The sequence below is a fragment of the Orbicella faveolata genome, unplaced genomic scaffold (assembly GCF_042242905.1).
Source record: "Orbicella faveolata isolate gen_17 unplaced genomic scaffold, um_ofav_v1 contig_13, whole genome shotgun sequence".
NCBI classification, from domain to species: Eukaryota; Metazoa; Cnidaria; class Anthozoa; order Scleractinia; family Merulinidae; genus Orbicella; species Orbicella faveolata.
Genome location: NW_028301540.1, coordinates 2841104 through 2859664, shown reverse-complemented (window position 1 = coordinate 2859664; position 18561 = coordinate 2841104). Strand labels below are relative to the sequence as shown.

Below are 18561 nucleotides of genomic sequence, written 5' to 3'. Positions count from 1 at the left end.
GGGCCCCACACTGTACTGTCATCAGCCATAGCTCTTGATCAATGACCACTCATAAATGGCATACGTTTAATTAAGAACTAAAAAACATTACTTTGATCACCAAAATGTGAACTCTCTTTGCTTGCACCATCATTATGTCAACAGCTTGTGCTAGTTCTGTGTTTCTATCGAGTTGTAGAAACATGATATCAAACCAATCAGCATGGGTATTTTCTTTGAGCTATTTTCTTAACTGTACTAATATAGTGCATGTTTTATTTTTTTAGGGAGAGCCTGGGGTAGCAGGTGAACCGGGACCTCCGGGAGCTCAAGGAGCAAAGGTAATGATAACACGTCAGCTGCAATGCAGTTATACGCAGCCACACCTTGATGTTTGTTTCCCATGAGGGACCTAACAGAAGTTTAGTTTAGGTTGTGTCACCAAGGCCTTCAAACCCTGGCCCTGTTCAAAACGAGATGCCTTGCCGTAAACTTCCTAAAATAATGACTTTTGGATGGTCACTACTTTTTTGGATTTATTAGGGGCCACAATTTTTTGAGGTTACTTTCAGGGATCGCTGATTTCAGGGGCTTGTTACTTTCAGACATTTATAGTATTTTGTAACCCCATGTAAGAAGCAGTCTAGTCATCACATACTGTTTTGAAGACTGCGATTTGAAAAAATATGTTGTGCTGTTATGCAACATTGAATGCCTTGTCACTGATTGAACTTGAATCACAAAGTAGGGTAACCTGCTTCTGACAAATATTATAGATGCTCACCTACACTTATTTAATGATTTTGATTGAGACACTAACTAAAAAACAATTAACAGTGAAATTGACCCTGTTTCAGGCAAAATGCCTCACAACACATATACCTCAGTTAGCATACATACCAACTTAGGTAAAGTGAGGTGATGACCCCTCCCCTCCATGGGGGTTTATTTACATTTAACTTGTTTTATTAGTATTTTTGGCCATTAGGGACCCACTGGGGTGTTGTCAGTAAGGTCATGGGGAGTTATTAACTTAAAATTTATTGATCAACTTTGATCTGTGGACTTGAGGACTACAGGAATGGTGTCTGCTTCTTTGGAAGATGGTCTCTTGATGTGGGCATGATGGCAATATTATCCTTGTATGTTCTGTGAGATAACCACTGGGTCTGTATCATTTTTGTGTCTCCTCAGGGTGAGACTGGAGCAGATGGAAGACGTGGACTTACTGGAATACCTGGGAAAATGGTATAACATGAGATAACTTACATTACCAGCGACTTGACTTGTAACAGCACCAGTGACCTGACTTATAACAGCATCAGTGATGTGACTTATTACTGCACCAGTGACTTCACTTATAACAGCATCAGACACTTGACTTATATCAGCGCTGGTTTCTTGACTTATAACAGCATCAGTGACTTGAATAATAACAGCACCAGTGACTTAACTAAGAACAGTACCAGTGACTTAACTAAGAACAGTACCAGTGACTTAACTTATAACAGCATCGCTTGTTGACTTATTCATTATGGAAAACTCACGCTCAAAGTCAACTTGAATGAAATATCTACAGTGTACCTTGGAGGTCTTGATAAAAGCGTTCCTTCTTTGGATAAATCTTTGCTACGTAATGCTTCTTCCAGATAGGCAATGATCAGGGTTCACATGCAGCTTGAAAGTCCATGAAAAGCACATCGTAGTGACTCTTTGAAAAACCTTGAAATTTGCAGTTTGATTGTTTGGCTAATGAGGCAAAATAATAATTATGATAATCGAAAAATGGTGTGCCTGCATGTAGTTCATTCAAAAACGAAACAATCTTAGCTCTTCACTATTGTCAGTAGTGGAAGAGTTTGAAAAGATAAGTTTATTGACTTGAAAAAATCTGGTAGGTGTATGTTAAAACCATTGTAGTGATATTTTTAGCAGATGGGATCCTTAAAAAATGGACTTGTGTCCTGGAAAAGTATGAACTCTGTATGATTGTTTTTGTTAAACAGGGCAGACAAGGTGAAAGAGGTGAACGAGGAGCATCAGGGCCACAGGGACTCCAGGTAAGTGATACCACGGGACTCCAAATCCTGATGTTGTTGTGGTGTTGCCAAAGACAGCTAAAAATTGATTTTAAAATTGATTTTTATAATTGTAGCATTTTGTAGTCCATGTTATGGAGGACAACATAATTTATCATTGTTGTAGGATGTTTAACATGTTACACAAGCAGCTAACATGTTGCAGTATTTGAAATGGAATTTAAGAAAAATCTGCAACAGTTTTACCTAACTTTTTTTGGAGTTACTCCAGGTAACATCTGTCACTGACTTAAAAAGCAATGTTGTTGTGCCTGGAAACTCTAAAAATTACCCTTTGTGTTTCTTGTAAAGAATAATGGAAACAGAAGGTGGACAGAGCTCTTTAATAAAAGGTTACAAGGATGTACTCTACTACAAAAGTTTTATCTACTTAAGGTTTTTCTTTTTATATTTTAGGGAGCCCCGGGCAGTCAGGGGCCAGCAGGTTTACCTGGAAAGCCAGGAGAAACAGTGAGTGGCATTGGATACAATGCCAGATAATTTAAAAGTCATTTTTGTTATTATGTTATGAAACCTATTATTAAGTTATGAGACCTCATTTTGGTAAATTTCTAACAGTGTCACGTCCACGACTGCTCAAAATAAACTGAATATTTTGGCCTGAAGTTTATTACTAGATTCCATGTAATTCTATTGCTATCCTTTTAAAAAGCCTAGAACTACAACTCCAGTCAATGAAGTTTTCCTTAGAATCAATTATTTACAACACTTTTTATCTGGGAAGGTTAAAGAATGGTGAAACAAAAATTGACCAAGACACCTAAAATACTGGAAAACTTATATGTGTTCTGGAAAAGACAAAATTGGAAAATTGCTCCTGAAAAAGAACAAAAACCCTAATTTTAAAACCCAGTATTAAAATATTGCTGGTTTATGAACTTGGATATTAAAATGTCTTCTCCAATTCCGTTCAGAGTAGCCTTATTAATCTGTGCTTGTTAAATCACTTAGGGATCACCAGGAGAAAGTGGAGCAGATGGCACTCCAGGAGCTAGGGTATGTATTTCTAGGGGTAGTCAATAAGAAAAAAAATTACTGATATCAGAAAACTGCCCAATAAGTCGATACTGATAACTAGTGTCACAAGTCATACTTGTATGCTGTTTGTAATGTTTTAGTGTCACCAACAGTATGTTTGATAGTATTTCATATTGTCAAGTCCTTCAGACAATGTTACAGCTCATTGATTGCCACCTATTTTTTTGTGCTATTGTTAGGGAGAACGAGGTGCTCCAGGAGAACGTGGAGCCTCTGGCATTGTTGTAAGTTTCCTCTGCACTAAGTAAAACAATAAACTTGAACATTTATTTTGATGAGTTCCCTTGGAAAGCTAAGTGAGGTACATGTATCACTTAAGAATGTGGGCATGATAGAGAGAGGGGATTGATTATCACATGTTTCCAAGTTGTGGTGTACTTCTCTTATTTCCCAGTCTGTTGGCTGTACTATTCTTGTGTGCTGAGTCTATGTCTTTCTGTTATGTCATGAGTTTGACTCAACTCCTTTAAATGTTGGGCTAAACATGCTTTCAGGTAACTTTCATCAACTTGCTACTTTCTTGTCTTTCTTTTTCGAATTTACACTTGCGCTGAGCAGCATTGATGCACTTTGGATGAAATCATTTTGTTGCTAGTGGACACAGGTTTTTCACTGTGTAAACTTAAGTTAATGTAAGTCTTGGAGGATTTAATTGTAGTAGGTGCTTATAGCCTTGAAATGTCATTTTTGTCAGTTTTCATGAACATGACTTGTAATTGTGACTCAACTAACAAATTCCTTTTCCCACCTGACAAGTTATTAATCAATTTTTTTGAAAACTTGTGTCCGGTGCATGCTTCTGTTTGTCAGAGCTGAAAAAAAGAACAGACAGACAGCCTTAATTATTTAGGCTGGATGAAAATTTTTTCAAGTTCTGCAACTTATGGGGTTGTGCTAAAACATTTTAAAACTAAAATTTGACAGCCATGTGTGCAGCAAGCTCTGAATGGATTTTTTAGTCCTAAGTATGCCATACTAAATGCAAATTAGCATTGATCTGTGAAGAAAAGTTGGCTTTGAATCGGTTGGAATTGACTTCAGGTATGTTATAATAACAATTATTCACTGGAGTGGAGGTGAATTCATAGTGGTGGATATTTACTGAGCCGACGTAGCAGCGAGGTAAATATCCACCACTTTCATGGACACTGAGATGAATATTTGTTTTAGTATATAATACCACACGAGTTAAATAATCAGCCAATTGTTGCCATTTTTGGTTACCAAAGCAAAACGGAAAGCCATTTTTTTCTCTGTTTCCTCAGGGGTGAATAGAACTTGCTATTCACCTCTGAGCTAGCCAATCAGAATGTGTGGAAAGCACTATTTTCTTGTGTGGTGTATACTAATTATAGTTATTTGATGTTAATTTCCTTTGTACTGTAGGGTGCACCCGGAGATCCAGGTGAACCTGGAGCTGCTGGTCTTGACGGCAAACCTGTAAGTTGCTAGTTATTTCTGTGGCATGGTTGCCATGGTTACCGATTTAGCTGCATGCTTCTTGTCCATATGTAACACGTTATTATAAGTTGTTTTTATTCATCAATGTGAAAAGTAGTCACTTGTAGAACACTTAATCTTCTCTAATGATGGTGATTATATAATTATTAAAGGGAGGGTTTCACAGTTCGATGCATGTCTGCATTATTCACTTGTGCATGCTTTTTAGCACAGGCCCAGTTTTTCCTTGTTTATGAACCAATGGTAAGCAAATCACCTAATTTTGCATGCAATTAGCTGTAAAATCATCAACCGTAGAATAAATACTAAATTCAATGGTCAACAGCTTTGGTAAAATCCACTGAAATCTTCTGCATTTTTCTGCCATGACTAACTATAGCATGTAATTACTAAACTGCATCTGAGTGGGGTTTTTAGAGCGATAACTTTGATAAGAAGCGAACAAAAGTATTTTGATTTATAGACATGCACACCGAACTGTGAAACCCTCCCTTTAAATGCTTGATGCCTGATTACACAATGGTATTTATTTTTGCCTATTACATGATGGCTTTAATGGTTTGACGACATTCTCTCGTGAGAAAGGGTGAAATAAATGCATCAGGCAACAAAGAAGAGCAACACTTATTCTCTGTTTTGCATTAATGTTTAGGGCGAGCGAGGTCTTGCTGGTCCACCAGGCCCGGTTGGCTCTCCTGGCCTTGCGGTAAGTGCTATAGTGTCGTTTGTAGATTGATCCATGCAGACTGAACAGTCTTGTTGTTCAACTGATCTCATGCATACCATCTTGGTGTGGTGTGTTGTCCATTTATTGAAAGTAGTTCGAGTTTTGTCGGAGTTTGACTTTTACTGATTAGTACTGGTATATCAACTGTTTAAGGAAATGCTTGAGTAATAATCATGTGAGATAGAAACTATGCTCAATTCACTGTTATTTTTCTTAAGGGTTTACCAGGACAGCAAGGACGAGTGGGACCTCCAGGTGCCAAAGGATCAAGGGTGTGTACATTACATTATAAATTTATTAAATAAAGAAATGGATTACTACACTGCCAGTAATAATTAATTTTGTAGCATTTGATGTTTTTCTCGTGGGTTAGGGTTATTAATTATGGGTAGTAATGTGTTGCCTGAAGTTTATCACTTTCTGGCTAATTTGTTTGCACTGAATTATTTTACTTTTTTGTGAAATGCGGCAAATAAAACTTTTTGTTTGTCGTAATTGTTTAGGGAGATCCAGGACCCTTTGGTGAACGTGGATATGACGGAAAGGATGGAGAGCCGGTAAGTTACACTGATTGAAGTGTTTCCATTTAGTTGATCCAGTTCACATACAGTCAAACCTCTACTAATGGCTACCTCTCTACAACAGCCAACTCTCTACAAAAGTCACTTCTTTTTTTCCGGCAGATGTCCATACATTCACCCTTATTTAAATCTCTCTACAACAGCCACCTCTCCCCTAAAGCACATCTCACCTGCCAAAATGTCCTCTTGACAACAGCCAGTTAATCAATAACTGACTCATGGTGTATATGAAACTCCATTTTTATTGTAAAAGGTCGTGAAACTTGATATGTACATGTGCCTTGCATCATTGGTGGCTGTTTCTGTTTGGTTTCTGTGTTACATGTACCTTGCATCATTGGTGGCTGTTTCTGTTTGGTTTCTGCGTTATTGATACTGACTTAGCAATTTAACATTACAACGTTGTATGTGTGTAACTTGTTATATCTCTCCTTTGCAAACTTCATTACAGTTATACACTAAGTTTTAACTAAACTAGACCATTTTATTTGGGTTTCCATCAACAGGAATATGTCTTTCAGGTTTTCACTTTTTGACACCATATACATGACATTGCCCCTTAAAGTAATGCTCCTTCTTTGTTTACGTCTCATTTCTACAGGGACAGGATGGAATGGCTGGGCCTCCAGGACAGTCAGGCCCACCAGGAGAAAAGGTTCTTCTGTAACACTAAATTTCTGTTCTTGTCACATGTCAGTTGGACAATCTTTGTTTACTGTTGCCTTTTTTATCTCCTCATTGACATAAATTTCTCAAAAACATTATATGTGGTGTAGCAAACAGATATGATTAATTAAAATAGTCAGTCTGATGTTGTTCATGTAGGCAACTGTTTTCTGTTGCTTTGACAAAAACCAACAATTTTTATTGTTAAAAATAAAACTTTGTTATTTGTTGTAATGTATTTTCATGTTAGGGTGAGGATGGTGTACCTGGATCAGATGGTACTCCTGGTAGCCGTGGTGACACTGTAAGTTGATAGACTCCATGTTACCGTATGTCTATTCACTAATAGATCACAAATGACATCAAAATGTGGTAAGAACAAAAAAGTGGCAAACAAGCCATTAGGCGAGTTAGTCACTGATGTTCTTACCACATTTTAATGTCTTCTGTGATCTATTACTGAACAGATGCATGGCAATACGGAATCTATTCATCTAATATAATATAGAAACCATAAAATTGTTATTGACATAATCTTTGCATCTGCCCTCCAGTAGATCATAAGTAGGAACCACTCAAACCCCAAGAATAATTTATCATGCAGGTGAACCTCCCTTTGCAACCACCTCTTGTAAATGACCATCTCACCTCAGTGACCAGTTTTCCAAAATACTAAAAGTTTCCAAGTCAAATCACTATATTTGGCACCTCTTGTAAGCGACCACTTCTTGTCCTAGCTTGATATTTTGGATGGTCCCTTATGGGAGGTTCGACTGTATTACATAAAGTATGATAGCAGGACACCAGATACATGTACATTGAACTTTTACAGGAGAAAATTGGTTGTAATTGAATGGTCCCAGCTGGACTGCTAAATTACCCTTCTGGTGGTTTGACTAGGTCAAGTCTCTCATGTTCCAACCTGAAACATGTACCTTTTGTATGATAAAACCACTAGGGATGGACTGGTCTCTGCTTAACTCACTGCAAGATGCAAGGTGCAAGCATGATTTGACATAATAGTACAGTGATTTTCTGGTCATTTCAATTGGAATCGAAAAAGGGTGTACATCATTTGGTGGATTTCCCTTTTTTAACACAAACTTTTCACTCAAATGAGCTACACCATGGAAGTGTTTGGTTAAAAATTTTGTTTGTTCTGGCAAATGGTAAATGTTTTAGATAGTTCAATTCGGACGAAGCACATTGCTCCAGTTCTTGGAAATATTAAATATTTTAATGTTGATGTGCATAATGGTGCAATGATGTATTTAAGACACCTTTATGTATATTTGTTTTTGGGGATGTTTTTTTTTTTTTTGCAGTGGGTTGAAAGTAGCATCAATGCCTGCCATCTTTGTTTCCAATGAAGTTAAGGTGTTACTCATTAAAACATTAATCGAGTACACTTGTGTTTTCTCAAGTTTGTTGGCAGGAGTCTAGCTTGCTTGTGAACTCTAAAAAGAATTTACAAGTCGACTTTGTTAGCCATGATTTGGAAAGGAGTTAGTGTATGGCTGTTTCTGTTGCAGGGTCCTCGTGGTTTACCAGGAACTCCTGGATTACCTGGCAGACCAGGGCAAATGGTATGTACACTTTTTTGGAGATGCAAGCTAAAAAAGGTAGCATGCTGCGCTACCATTGTTATTTTTTTAAAAAACTGAGAGAAACAATGTAGCAGGTTTTTTAACGTTTGCCACTTAAAGGCATGCTTGTAGCAAGTTGTAGGGTAAACACCTGCATATAAGAACAAGTGGATTAAGAACATCAGGCTAAAAGTTGGCCAATAAAGTACCATATATATAAGAACCAATTCAGCACGATAAGTAAAACATGTTCTTATGTAAAAAGAAAGAGGATGCCAGAATAAGAAATCACTTATAACTTAGGCATATTAAAGGACTATGGTGTGCTAGACCATACAAACTCTAAGAGCCATACTGTACCTGACAGAAAGGATAGGACTGTGGGATTATTACAGTTGACACCATTTTGCTGACCTTTACCAAGGGGATGATGCTGAGCTAAATTATACCTCTAGTATTGTATAATGTATAGTATTCCTGACACAAATTCTAAGAACATTTTCGGGCTGATTTCTCACTAAGCACCCAGTTAATTAGAACTTGATCAGCCTGAACCCCAAAATCATAGGTTCATATATGAGGATGTTCACTGTATTATTAAGGACAATCAATTTGTTTGAAAACATTTCTGTTGTGACAGAAGAATGAGCATTTTTTACCTGGCCACAACTGGATTGATTTGATTGTGTATTGACTAAAGGAGCTTAGTCGCATTATTTTTGAGTTATTTTTACCATGAACAACCTAACCCTACCCTTTCCTTTACTGAGATAGAAGATAGATTTGAGATCATCATAACCAGAGGTGAAGGAGTGTGGCTTTATTCACCTCCCAGTCCTTTGGCTGTTTCTCTAATCCAAATGTGAAGATATACTTAATATGCTCTCACCAAAAATATGCCTGTGCAGAAGAGCTTTGTTCTGGGGTGTATATTACGCCCTGTCATGGTTTAGTCAATTGAGAGTAGCCTGTGTTGCAGGAAAATATTTTCCCCTAAATAACTGGTGATATGTTAGCATCTGGGAAACAGGCTAGTTGAGGGGAGCTGAGTTTTGCTCTGTGTAGATGTTGCTGCCTCCTAGTCATCTGGACAGCTGTACTTGTCATGATCCATGTGTTCATTACGTTTTATCATAAGTAACTTTCATGGATGCTGAATTCATGATGAATACAAATCATAAATAAAACAGTTACTTACAAATATACGTTTGAAATGTTACTGTTTTAGGTTTTAAAATTTAAGTCATTCAGTGATTACTTGAGGAATTACACTTACTTTCTTGTAATAATTTAAAATAACATTTTAGGGACCTGCTGGCCCAATGGGAAGTGAAGGACCCCGTGGACCACGTGGAGAACCGGTGCTGAGTTGGTTTTTGTTTTGTTAGTAAGAAATCAGTGCAAAAGGGTATTTCACATCATCACAAGCTGGAAAAATCCATCCATCCATATTGCTGTATATTTTAATTCAGGGTTGTCACAGGTCAGGAAATGATCAGGGAAAAAACATTCTTCAAGGTCAGGGAAAAGTCAGGGAATTTTATTTTGAGTCCGGAAAATTGACATTTTGAAGAAAAGTCAGGGAAATTTGAAATAATTTAACACGGCTGTTTTAATACCATTGAGGGCTGGAGGAAACAATCAGGGTCACTGTGATCTCAACTATATTTTTCCTTAATGAAGAGGGAAAATTTGTTGAACACTTATCAGTCTTGATGAACGAGTAGAAAGGACAGCTGTAAGGGAAGGCTATTTTGTATTTATGTGTCAGGGAAATTTGATTTTTTTTTTTTATCAGGGAAAAGTCAGGGAATTTTGAAAAGTGATGTCTGTAGCTACCATGTCATTTGATAACATGTGGTATTTTAGAATAAAAAAATTCCATCCATCGTTCAGTCATCTGTCCATGTGATTTCTGAGAATAAAAATAATACAGAGAAACAAGCATGTGCTTAGTTTAAGTTGAACTATAAGCCAGTTTTTTTTTATCTCCATTATCAACAAGGTACAACTAAGTTGACTACTCCTCATTACAACAATGATGGCAAGTTTTCAAATTGTTTTAGAAGACACTACACAGTGTAGTGAAGGTTCCCTTTCTCCTGTTTTTCTCCTGGGTATAATTACACCTAGATTAACTATTATTAGGATAGTGATTATTTTTAAGTTGAACAATTATGAGCTTCTTTTAAGAATTTTTTTTTAAATATAGCTCAACATTTTCATGAAAAGTAGATAGTATAAATTACTGTTACATTACCATATCATACTGTATACGTGTATGTGACGGGCCAGATGATATGAGTTGGTCTGAAAAAAAAGCCACCTGACCACACACAAAAATTCATTTAGCATTACAAATGTTCACCAAGACACTAAATTATTCAAAACGTCTTGACAAAATCAAGTTCAGTAGTGGTGGTATGATAAAATATTTATTGACTGAGTCAGGTCGGGTCAGATGGGGAAGTATTTGCCTCTTCTTCCCTTTTGGACAGACCTTGTACACATGACATTTACATATCTGGCCCTCCCACTCAGTCGATAAGGTCATGTGCCTTTTGTAATGTGGCTGATGATCTTCTCTTCCTTACCAAGGGCGTCAAAGGACCTCCGGGCCCTCCAGGACGACCAGGTCCAACAGGAACTGCGGTATGTTATCCTGCTATTGTTATTTAGGAAACAGTGTTAAAAAAAAGAAACACTTTGCGTTGCAGTTTTTAGTAGTGTAAGAATTTATCAAGACTTCAGCTTTCAAGCTGACCCCGCAAAAGAAAATTGAATTTGAAATTATCAATATTTTAATCAAACTGGACGTTTCATGTAAGATACACATTTAAAAAAAATACACACACTCCTAAATTTGGAAGACATGTTTCAATCTCGTTCATACTGCTAACAAATTTTGGTAAAATAACACATGCTTTAAGCACTTTTTGGAGGTTTGACATTAACTTTCTCGAGAATGCATAAGTGTTAATCACGTGGTCACTGGGAGAAATTAATTTAGGTGAGATGTTTCAAGTAATATTCAAAAAAAATTACAGAGCTATAAGTAAATTTTTAGTAAAATAATAACTTTGGCACTTACTGCTCGACTTTGAATGGAATCCATTTTAATTGTTGATCTGTGTGCCATGAGCGTGGGAAAAGTAGGGAAAAAATCGAAAGCTCGTGATAGGTTTTGAACCTATGACTTCCTGGTATTGTGCCTCAAAATGAGTTCTCATTTCACACTAATTTGTAAGTAACCTTTGCAGTGATTTTATTTTCACTTTTTTATCCAACAGGGTCAGCTGGGTGTTCCTGGCATCAAGGGAGGCCAAGGCGAACAAGGAAGACCGGTAAAAAATGCCATTATTAACAAATTAATTGATAATAATTAAGACAGTTGTATTGTTTCCTTGTAAGAAAAATATGCATGGGGCAACACACTGGCCTGATTGTTAGGTGGCACGTTAGACTCAATGTCAAACAATCTGTGCCAGGGTCACTGTGTTGTGTTCCTGGGCAAGACCTAGAATTGACTCTCACAATGCAGTGTTATATTCAGAATTAGTATAAATCTACCAGTGTTCTGTCACAAATGCTGTTCTCTGATTGGCCATGCTATTCACTATCCACTCTGTTGTAGATAGTGAGTAGCTTAGCAGTGTGCGGTTGCTAACAAAGTAATTTATTGGCTGACTCTTTGTGTTTTCGAAGTGTCTGTGAAGAGGATTTAGGTAAAGTTTTGAACTACTAATAGATTTCTACTAAAACAATTAGATTATCGCCCCCCCCCCCCCCCCCAACTACTGTGCATGATAGTTGACTCAGGCAGTGCTGTCGCCAACTATCACGCTGTAGATGGGTGCCCGCAAATTGCTGACAAAATGCTGAAAGCAGCCTGAGACAGTCTAACATCACATTCAGCAGCAGTGGCAATATTCCAAGTCCCTTCATGCTATGGAGTAGTCTTAGTCAGGGTCACTGCATTCTGTTCTTGGGCAAGACACTTTAATTCCACTTTGCCTCGCTCCATCCAAAAAGGTACCAGTGAATGTAATAGCTGGGGGTAACTCCGCAATGAACTAGTATACTACCATCCAATGTGTCACGTTCTTGGTCACGCTCTGAAAAAAAGAAAACATTTTCTTTGACATTGATATTGTGGTAAAAAACAAATCGAATGTGGTTTAGCGTGGTCTGTACTCTTATCGACAACGATATGCATCATCACAGTGGTCAAAATTGTTGTGGACTCACTCGGCTGCGCCTCACAAGTCCAGAACATTTTGACTACTGTGATGACGCACATCGTTGTCGATAAGAGTACAGACAGCGCTAAACCACATTCAATTTGTTAAGTTTTCCTTTTGCTTTTGTAATGCATCTCGTCAGAGTTTGACATAAACCATATGTAACATTTACATGATTGTTTTGACACTGATATTGTTCTTTTAATTGTTGCTATCCAGGGCTTACCTGGAAATCAAGGATCTCCTGGAAAACCTGGCCAAGCTGGTCCTCCTGTAAGATGTCTTGCCTGAAAATGTATTCAGTATATACCTCTTATAAGTTACAGAATGACTTTAATCCCTTTTGATCTATGGTCCAAGAGTGGGGTTCACGGGCCATAAATCAAAAAGGGAAAAAAGTGAAGATCCATAACTGTCAGTACCAAGTGAGAAGACAACATTAGAAGGATATTAGTTATATCTCCATATGTGTGTTTGATGTAATATATTAAACACGAGGCAGTGTTTTGTCAGGATATCCAAACACCGAGAAGACAGTTGAAAATACGGTGTGCAGCGGAGTATTTTTGACAAAGTTCGAGGTGTTTGGATAGCCGATGAAACGATGTCTCGGGTGTTTGATATATCTTCTCAATCAAAACAAAAACTAAAGGGTAAACGGAGAAGTAAACTCGTCAAAATCTATGCTAATTAAGACCAGGTATCCAAACCTCCTTCACGTCTGTGATTTTCTTTGTTTTGACTTAATAAGTTATTAACGAGTTTGAGAGGGGTTCAGGGACAGCTTCAAATTCTAGCGGGCTGTACAGTAAGATATGGCCCACTGAATTGACCAATCAAAGTTCGCTTATTAACTTAGAGGTATAACAAAGTTATAACATGATGATTATTTGAACTCAACTACTGCCCTTCCTCATTTTTAAGTGGCTTCATTTGTTTTTAGGGACCCCCAGGACCGACAGGCCCTCCAGGCAGAGACGGAGCAGATGGACAAAAGGTGTCAATTGATAATAAGTAATAGTGTAGTGTGCAGTGGGGTTTTGAAGGAGCTCAGTCACGGTTTGCACATTTTGAAAAGTTAAGCCTAAATTTTTCAAACTCGTCGTTTACAATCCGTGTCAATCTTCGCCATCGTAGACCATCCTTGTTCCTTTATGGTTTATTACTATCTCTTTGATGTTTTTCTATCTTAGTAAACTATTATTTTCAGGTTTCCCTTCATTTAAAGGAGATTTTGTACGTGGCCGAAAACAAAACACCGTGACTGAGCTGCTTAAAGCTGAGAGTAGATTAGTCTTGTGAAATAGTATAAGCCATGTTGGAAGAGAACTGGGAACATGAGTGGAGCTTGTGTAGCGAGTTATTGTGATAGCTTGAGAGAGCAGTCAACAACGTCAACCTTTTAGAAAGCTCTATCATGGGTCCACTATTTTCTTTGTTTGGATCAGGTAACATTTCTAAATCTCTCTTTCAGTTAAAAGTTTCGTGTTAAAGCTGTTATTAATCAAGCTGTTTCAGGACCGTATACTGAGATTATCCGAAAATGCTTGTTGACCTGTTTAAGGTTAACTTAAACTGTCTTCAGTAACTTATAAAATTCTGATCAATAATACTTATTTATCTATAAAAGATTTTTCATTCTTTTTGTGCTAGGAACAAAATGGAACTGTTACGTGAGGAGACATTAAACAGTGTTTCGGATAATTATCTTTGCTTCATTTTGTGTAGGGTGCAGCTGGAGAACCAGGGCGACCAGGAAAGGATGGTCTTCCTGGACAACCCGTAAGTGCTAATTTTTTTTAATTTTTGTTCAATGTTCATATTATTTCTTAGGTATTAAGTATGGCGTAATGTTCTTTCAGTGTCTAGGACAGTCATGAGATTATTTTATGATTTGTCCAGTGATTTATGTTCCTCTCTGTCTTAATCAGGGTAAAAACGGCAAGGATGGCGAACCTGGCCCAGCGGGATCTGATGGCGGACCGGTGAGTGGTAATACTAGGAAAACATGATACGGCTGGCAATATCTGATAATGCAGGAAAAATATCCGAAAACAAGAAAAACATGATTCAACTGGAAATACCTGATGATACAGGAAAAATATAAAACAAGAAAAACCTGATAACACTGGAAAAACATGATTCAAGTGGAAGTACTTGATGTTACAGGGAAATTATCATAAAACAAGAAAAACTTCATAATACTGGAAAAACCTTGTTAGAAGCCCGAGAAAACGAGAGAAGACCTACTAACACATAAAACCTGATAAACAAGAGAAAACCTTGGACCATTCAATTCATGAAGAGGCAATTGAAAAGACTGATAAAAATTATCAACTTGAGGAACTTCTCTTCATTCACCACTAAAAAAATGGATTGCACGGCAGTAGTATTTCATGTTTGACAGCAAATGGGATGATACTGATCGTCATTGTTGGGAAATTGTTGGCCAACAGTTGGCCAACTGTCGGTGGACAGTGTACCAGCAGTCTGAGAGCTACTGTTTTGGGGGTTGCGTGACTTAAATCTGGTTTCAGCTTTCTGTTTTTTAAACTAACTCTCTCTTTTTCACCTTTTACTAGGGAGATATTGGACCTGCAGGACCTGCTGGCCCGAAAGGCGACAGAGGACCAAATGTACAGTAAACTCTTATTGTTATTATTAATATTTTTATCACTGCTAGTATTCTAATCTGGAAACTGAAAATACTAGGGTGTTTAGACTGTGTGTAATAATCAAATTTCCGTACAAGAAAGACTGGTAATTGTACAGAATATTAACTTAGGATACTTGAAAAAATCAGGTTTTCTAGAATTGACTTTGTCTAAACTAGCTGCTCAGAGATCTTCTCCAAATATATGTGTCATGAAGCCTGATGTGTAGACCTTGAGGGCGATGGTCCTGAAGCCAAGCAAACAGTGATCCTAAGATTCGTGCTGAAAAGTCCACAACTGTGCTATGTCTTAAGTTTTGTGTTCAACACACCAGCCGAATTACGTAACTTCAGTTTTTCCCCAAAAGCTCAGGAATTTCAAAACGGGGGCAAATGGTATAGAAATTTCTTGGGAAAGTTTCCAGAAAATCCAAAAATTGTTCAATTTCAGACTTGCGAACCATTCAGCTTAAATTTCTGGCAATTCTGAGAGCAAAATTAAATATAACAGGAATTCCCCGAAAGAGAGGTGCCCTTTTTGGAAATTCTGGAAGATACTGTTCCCTTCGTTACTGGAAGTTTTCCTGAAATAAAAATGTAATTTTGGGTTGAACGCAAAGTGCCCCTTGTTTGGTATAAGTATGCTGACCTGCTTTGTCATGTCCAGGGCCCAACTGGAGCCACAGGCCCGGCTGGAGCACCAGGCGCTGCGGGCCAAAAGGGAGACACTGGAGCACCAGGACAAGACGGACGCAGTGGTCAACCAGGATCACCGGTGAGCCTTTACTTAGACTGAAATATATCAAACACAAAAGACCGATTCTCGCCACATTTTCAAACACTGAGAAGAGAGTTGAAAATACGATTCAAAGCAGAATGTTTTTGACGAGCTTCTAGGTGTTTGGAAATGTGGTCAAACACTGTCTTGAGTGGTTAATAAAAAGAAATTGAAGCAGTGGTCCAGGTAGTAGGTTGTAACCATCAAAAGTCACCGGGTTTTGAAAGTTCTGTTCTTTTGGAAATTATAGTTCCTTGTATCTTGTTGTCCCTGCATCAGAATGAGAATATTCCTAAAGAATACACCTTTTGTATGTTGACTTGGTCATGTTTTATAGGGACCACGTGGTAAACCTGGACCAGCTGGCACTCCCGGAGCACCAGGGGCAGATGTAAGTTATAAGCAGTTAATTCGGATGTGCAGATGTCCTGGCTTGTGGAAGATAACGGAACTATTTTTTTTATTATAAGAGAAGTAGCATTCATTCTAGTGAGCCTCCTGAGGTGTGGTCCAGATTTTGCAATAATGACGACCTACCAATAAGTTTTAGTGATTATTATTTTGCTTTTTGGGAACATTCTACTCACCCTCTAAGTTTCTATTACTGTAAATGAAAACCTCTTTTAAGATATTTTTGGTTTACAGATGAGCTTCAACTTTTACAAGCGTGGCTTTAAATTAATAAGTGGATATGCGGAACATAGTAAAGTGCGAATGGTACAACCAGCATGTAGACATAACCAACACACAAAAAACTTGGGAATGCATGTGAAGTATCTGTCTAACTTGTTCATTTTCGTAGAAGAAACCTACTGGCCCAGTTGTTCAAAGGGTGGATAACGCTATCCGCCAAATAAATCACCATCTAGTGGTTAGTGTAGATTGTTTCGTCAATGCTTATCCACTAGATAGTGATTTATCCGGTTGATAGTGTTATCCACGCTTCAAACAACTGGCCCCTGTTATGTACTTTGTGTGATAGTTCTTGTGAAATATGAGCTACAAGATGATACCAACTCATAGAGTATTTCCAATGCAATTGAGACTTCCACTGTCATGTTCCGAATGGGCTTGCATTAGAAGATGAAATTCAATCATCTGTACTACAGTTAGAGCTCTCTACTCACATGTGTTTGTAATGTGTAGGGTTTCAATGGAACAAATGGTAATCCTGGTATTCCTGGACGCTCTGGGCTTAAGGTAAACAAAATTTAATTTTACTTTTCTAGTTCATCCTAACATGAGTTAAAATGGATCACTAACTACACAAGAAGGTTAGGAGGAAGTCTAATTAAAAATAAAACCATAAGATTATAACAACGTGTTTTTCACTTGCGCATTGAAAGAGAATGGCGATTGGTTTGGTTTTCGTTTTCTACCTTTAGCGATTGGCTTAAAAATCTCACGTCACTTTGTCAGCCAATCAGAAAAATGTATTCGCGCATGTTTTCGCGCGTTTCACGTTTACTACATGTAATTGACTTGAGTTTTGATTGGTTCCTTGGATTAGCCAGAGTGATTACTTTGGTTCTGGTTTTATGACACTCAGTATGAAGTCCTTTGACCACAAGTACTGGAAAACTATGTGTTTTCTTTTTATCTTCCTAACTGATGCAACTGCTATTTAAACCCCACTTTGTTTAAAAATTTAGATAACAAAGGAGACAGGAAATAAATTTTGGTAGCTGTGGTCAATCAACATTGTGCAAGTGTACCATTGAAGACCACTCCATTGAGCCTCCTTGGTACGATAATCTGCCGAGGAACACGAGGTTGTCACCAATTTAATTGGTCATCTCTTTCATCCAGCTGTGTTTAATTTTCAGGGAGAACGCGGCGCCCCAGGCGATCCCGGGAGTCCTGGCAAACCTGGCCCAGCGGGTGCCCCGGGCCCGAAAGGTGATGCTGGTCCACCTGGCATCCAAGGAGAAAAGGTGACGATCAACTGACGAAGTTCTGTAGCTACAATCGGGGACAAAAGTCTTCGGGACACGAATTATCTGTGTTTTACAACTGAAGTTTGAGAACAGTGCTGGTGTCCTTTTCAAAACGCGTTGCTTTTTCCCCTCCCCACCCAATACAATGGTGAAAATCAGAAGAAATTGCAGCTACTAGTTTTCAACATTGTATGTGGGGTGGGGAAGAGGTTCTGTATTCGTGTCTGGCATGTGTGCAAAAGCGCCAAAACTGCAACTTTGTCCCAAGACGTTTGTCCATGATTGTAGGTGTCTTTATCGGGGGCAAAGCTCAAGAGCGTGGTGCTCCAGCAGATAATTCACAGTAGTATATAGGGTGGGGAAAGTGGATAGTGTGAATACTGATCACAAGCCTGCAAAAGCAGTTGTTGAGGCGTGAAAGTGAGATGCTGGAGCACCTCTTATTCAAGGACAAAGGATGAAGATCAATTAACGAAGTCCTGTAGTTAGATGTCAAGGGGGGGGGGGGGGGGAAAGGAGGAGTGCTAAAGTAGATCATTCATTTTAGTATACAGGAGGGAGGTAGCAACTCGTTACCGTAAAACCTGGTTATGTAGGGAAGCTAGGGCAAGCTGCTTTGGAGGCATGGAGGTGAGATTCTGGACCCTCTCGTAGCCAAGGAGCAAAGGTGACAAATTTACAAGGTCGAGGGCCCAGTCAGTGGTAGTAAATATAATAATGTGGAGATAATAATAAGATGCTACTTTAGTTCGTGGTCCTGTAGAGAAGCCAGGGGGGGGGGAGAGGGGGGGCTGGTTCCAGGAAGACCAGAAAAG

The 18561-nt window shown here is 38.3% G+C and overlaps 1 protein-coding gene across 2 annotated transcripts in view; it reads left to right on the top strand.

The window, feature by feature from the left end:
- LOC110053899 (uncharacterized) overlaps positions 1-18561 on the top strand; it is a 59719-nt gene that overhangs the window by 27391 nt on the left and 13767 nt on the right. For both annotated transcript variants that reach the window (XM_089284058.1, XM_089284059.1), the window contains exons 27-51: positions 267-320; positions 1174-1227; positions 1986-2039; positions 2475-2528; positions 3030-3074; positions 3296-3340; positions 4503-4556; positions 5230-5283; positions 5523-5576; positions 5808-5861; positions 6487-6540; positions 6802-6855; positions 8084-8137; positions 9445-9498; positions 10736-10789; positions 11428-11481; positions 12598-12651; positions 13322-13375; positions 14107-14160; positions 14310-14363; positions 14961-15014; positions 15699-15806; positions 16147-16200; positions 16956-17009; positions 17636-17743. In XM_089284058.1, coding sequence (XP_089140184.1) covers positions 267-320; positions 1174-1227; positions 1986-2039; positions 2475-2528; positions 3030-3074; positions 3296-3340; positions 4503-4556; positions 5230-5283; positions 5523-5576; positions 5808-5861; positions 6487-6540; positions 6802-6855; positions 8084-8137; positions 9445-9498; positions 10736-10789; positions 11428-11481; positions 12598-12651; positions 13322-13375; positions 14107-14160; positions 14310-14363; positions 14961-15014; positions 15699-15806; positions 16147-16200; positions 16956-17009; positions 17636-17743 — 1440 coding nt within the window. The remainder of the gene's footprint in view (positions 1-266; positions 321-1173; positions 1228-1985; positions 2040-2474; positions 2529-3029; positions 3075-3295; positions 3341-4502; positions 4557-5229; positions 5284-5522; positions 5577-5807; positions 5862-6486; positions 6541-6801; positions 6856-8083; positions 8138-9444; positions 9499-10735; positions 10790-11427; positions 11482-12597; positions 12652-13321; positions 13376-14106; positions 14161-14309; positions 14364-14960; positions 15015-15698; positions 15807-16146; positions 16201-16955; positions 17010-17635; positions 17744-18561) is intronic.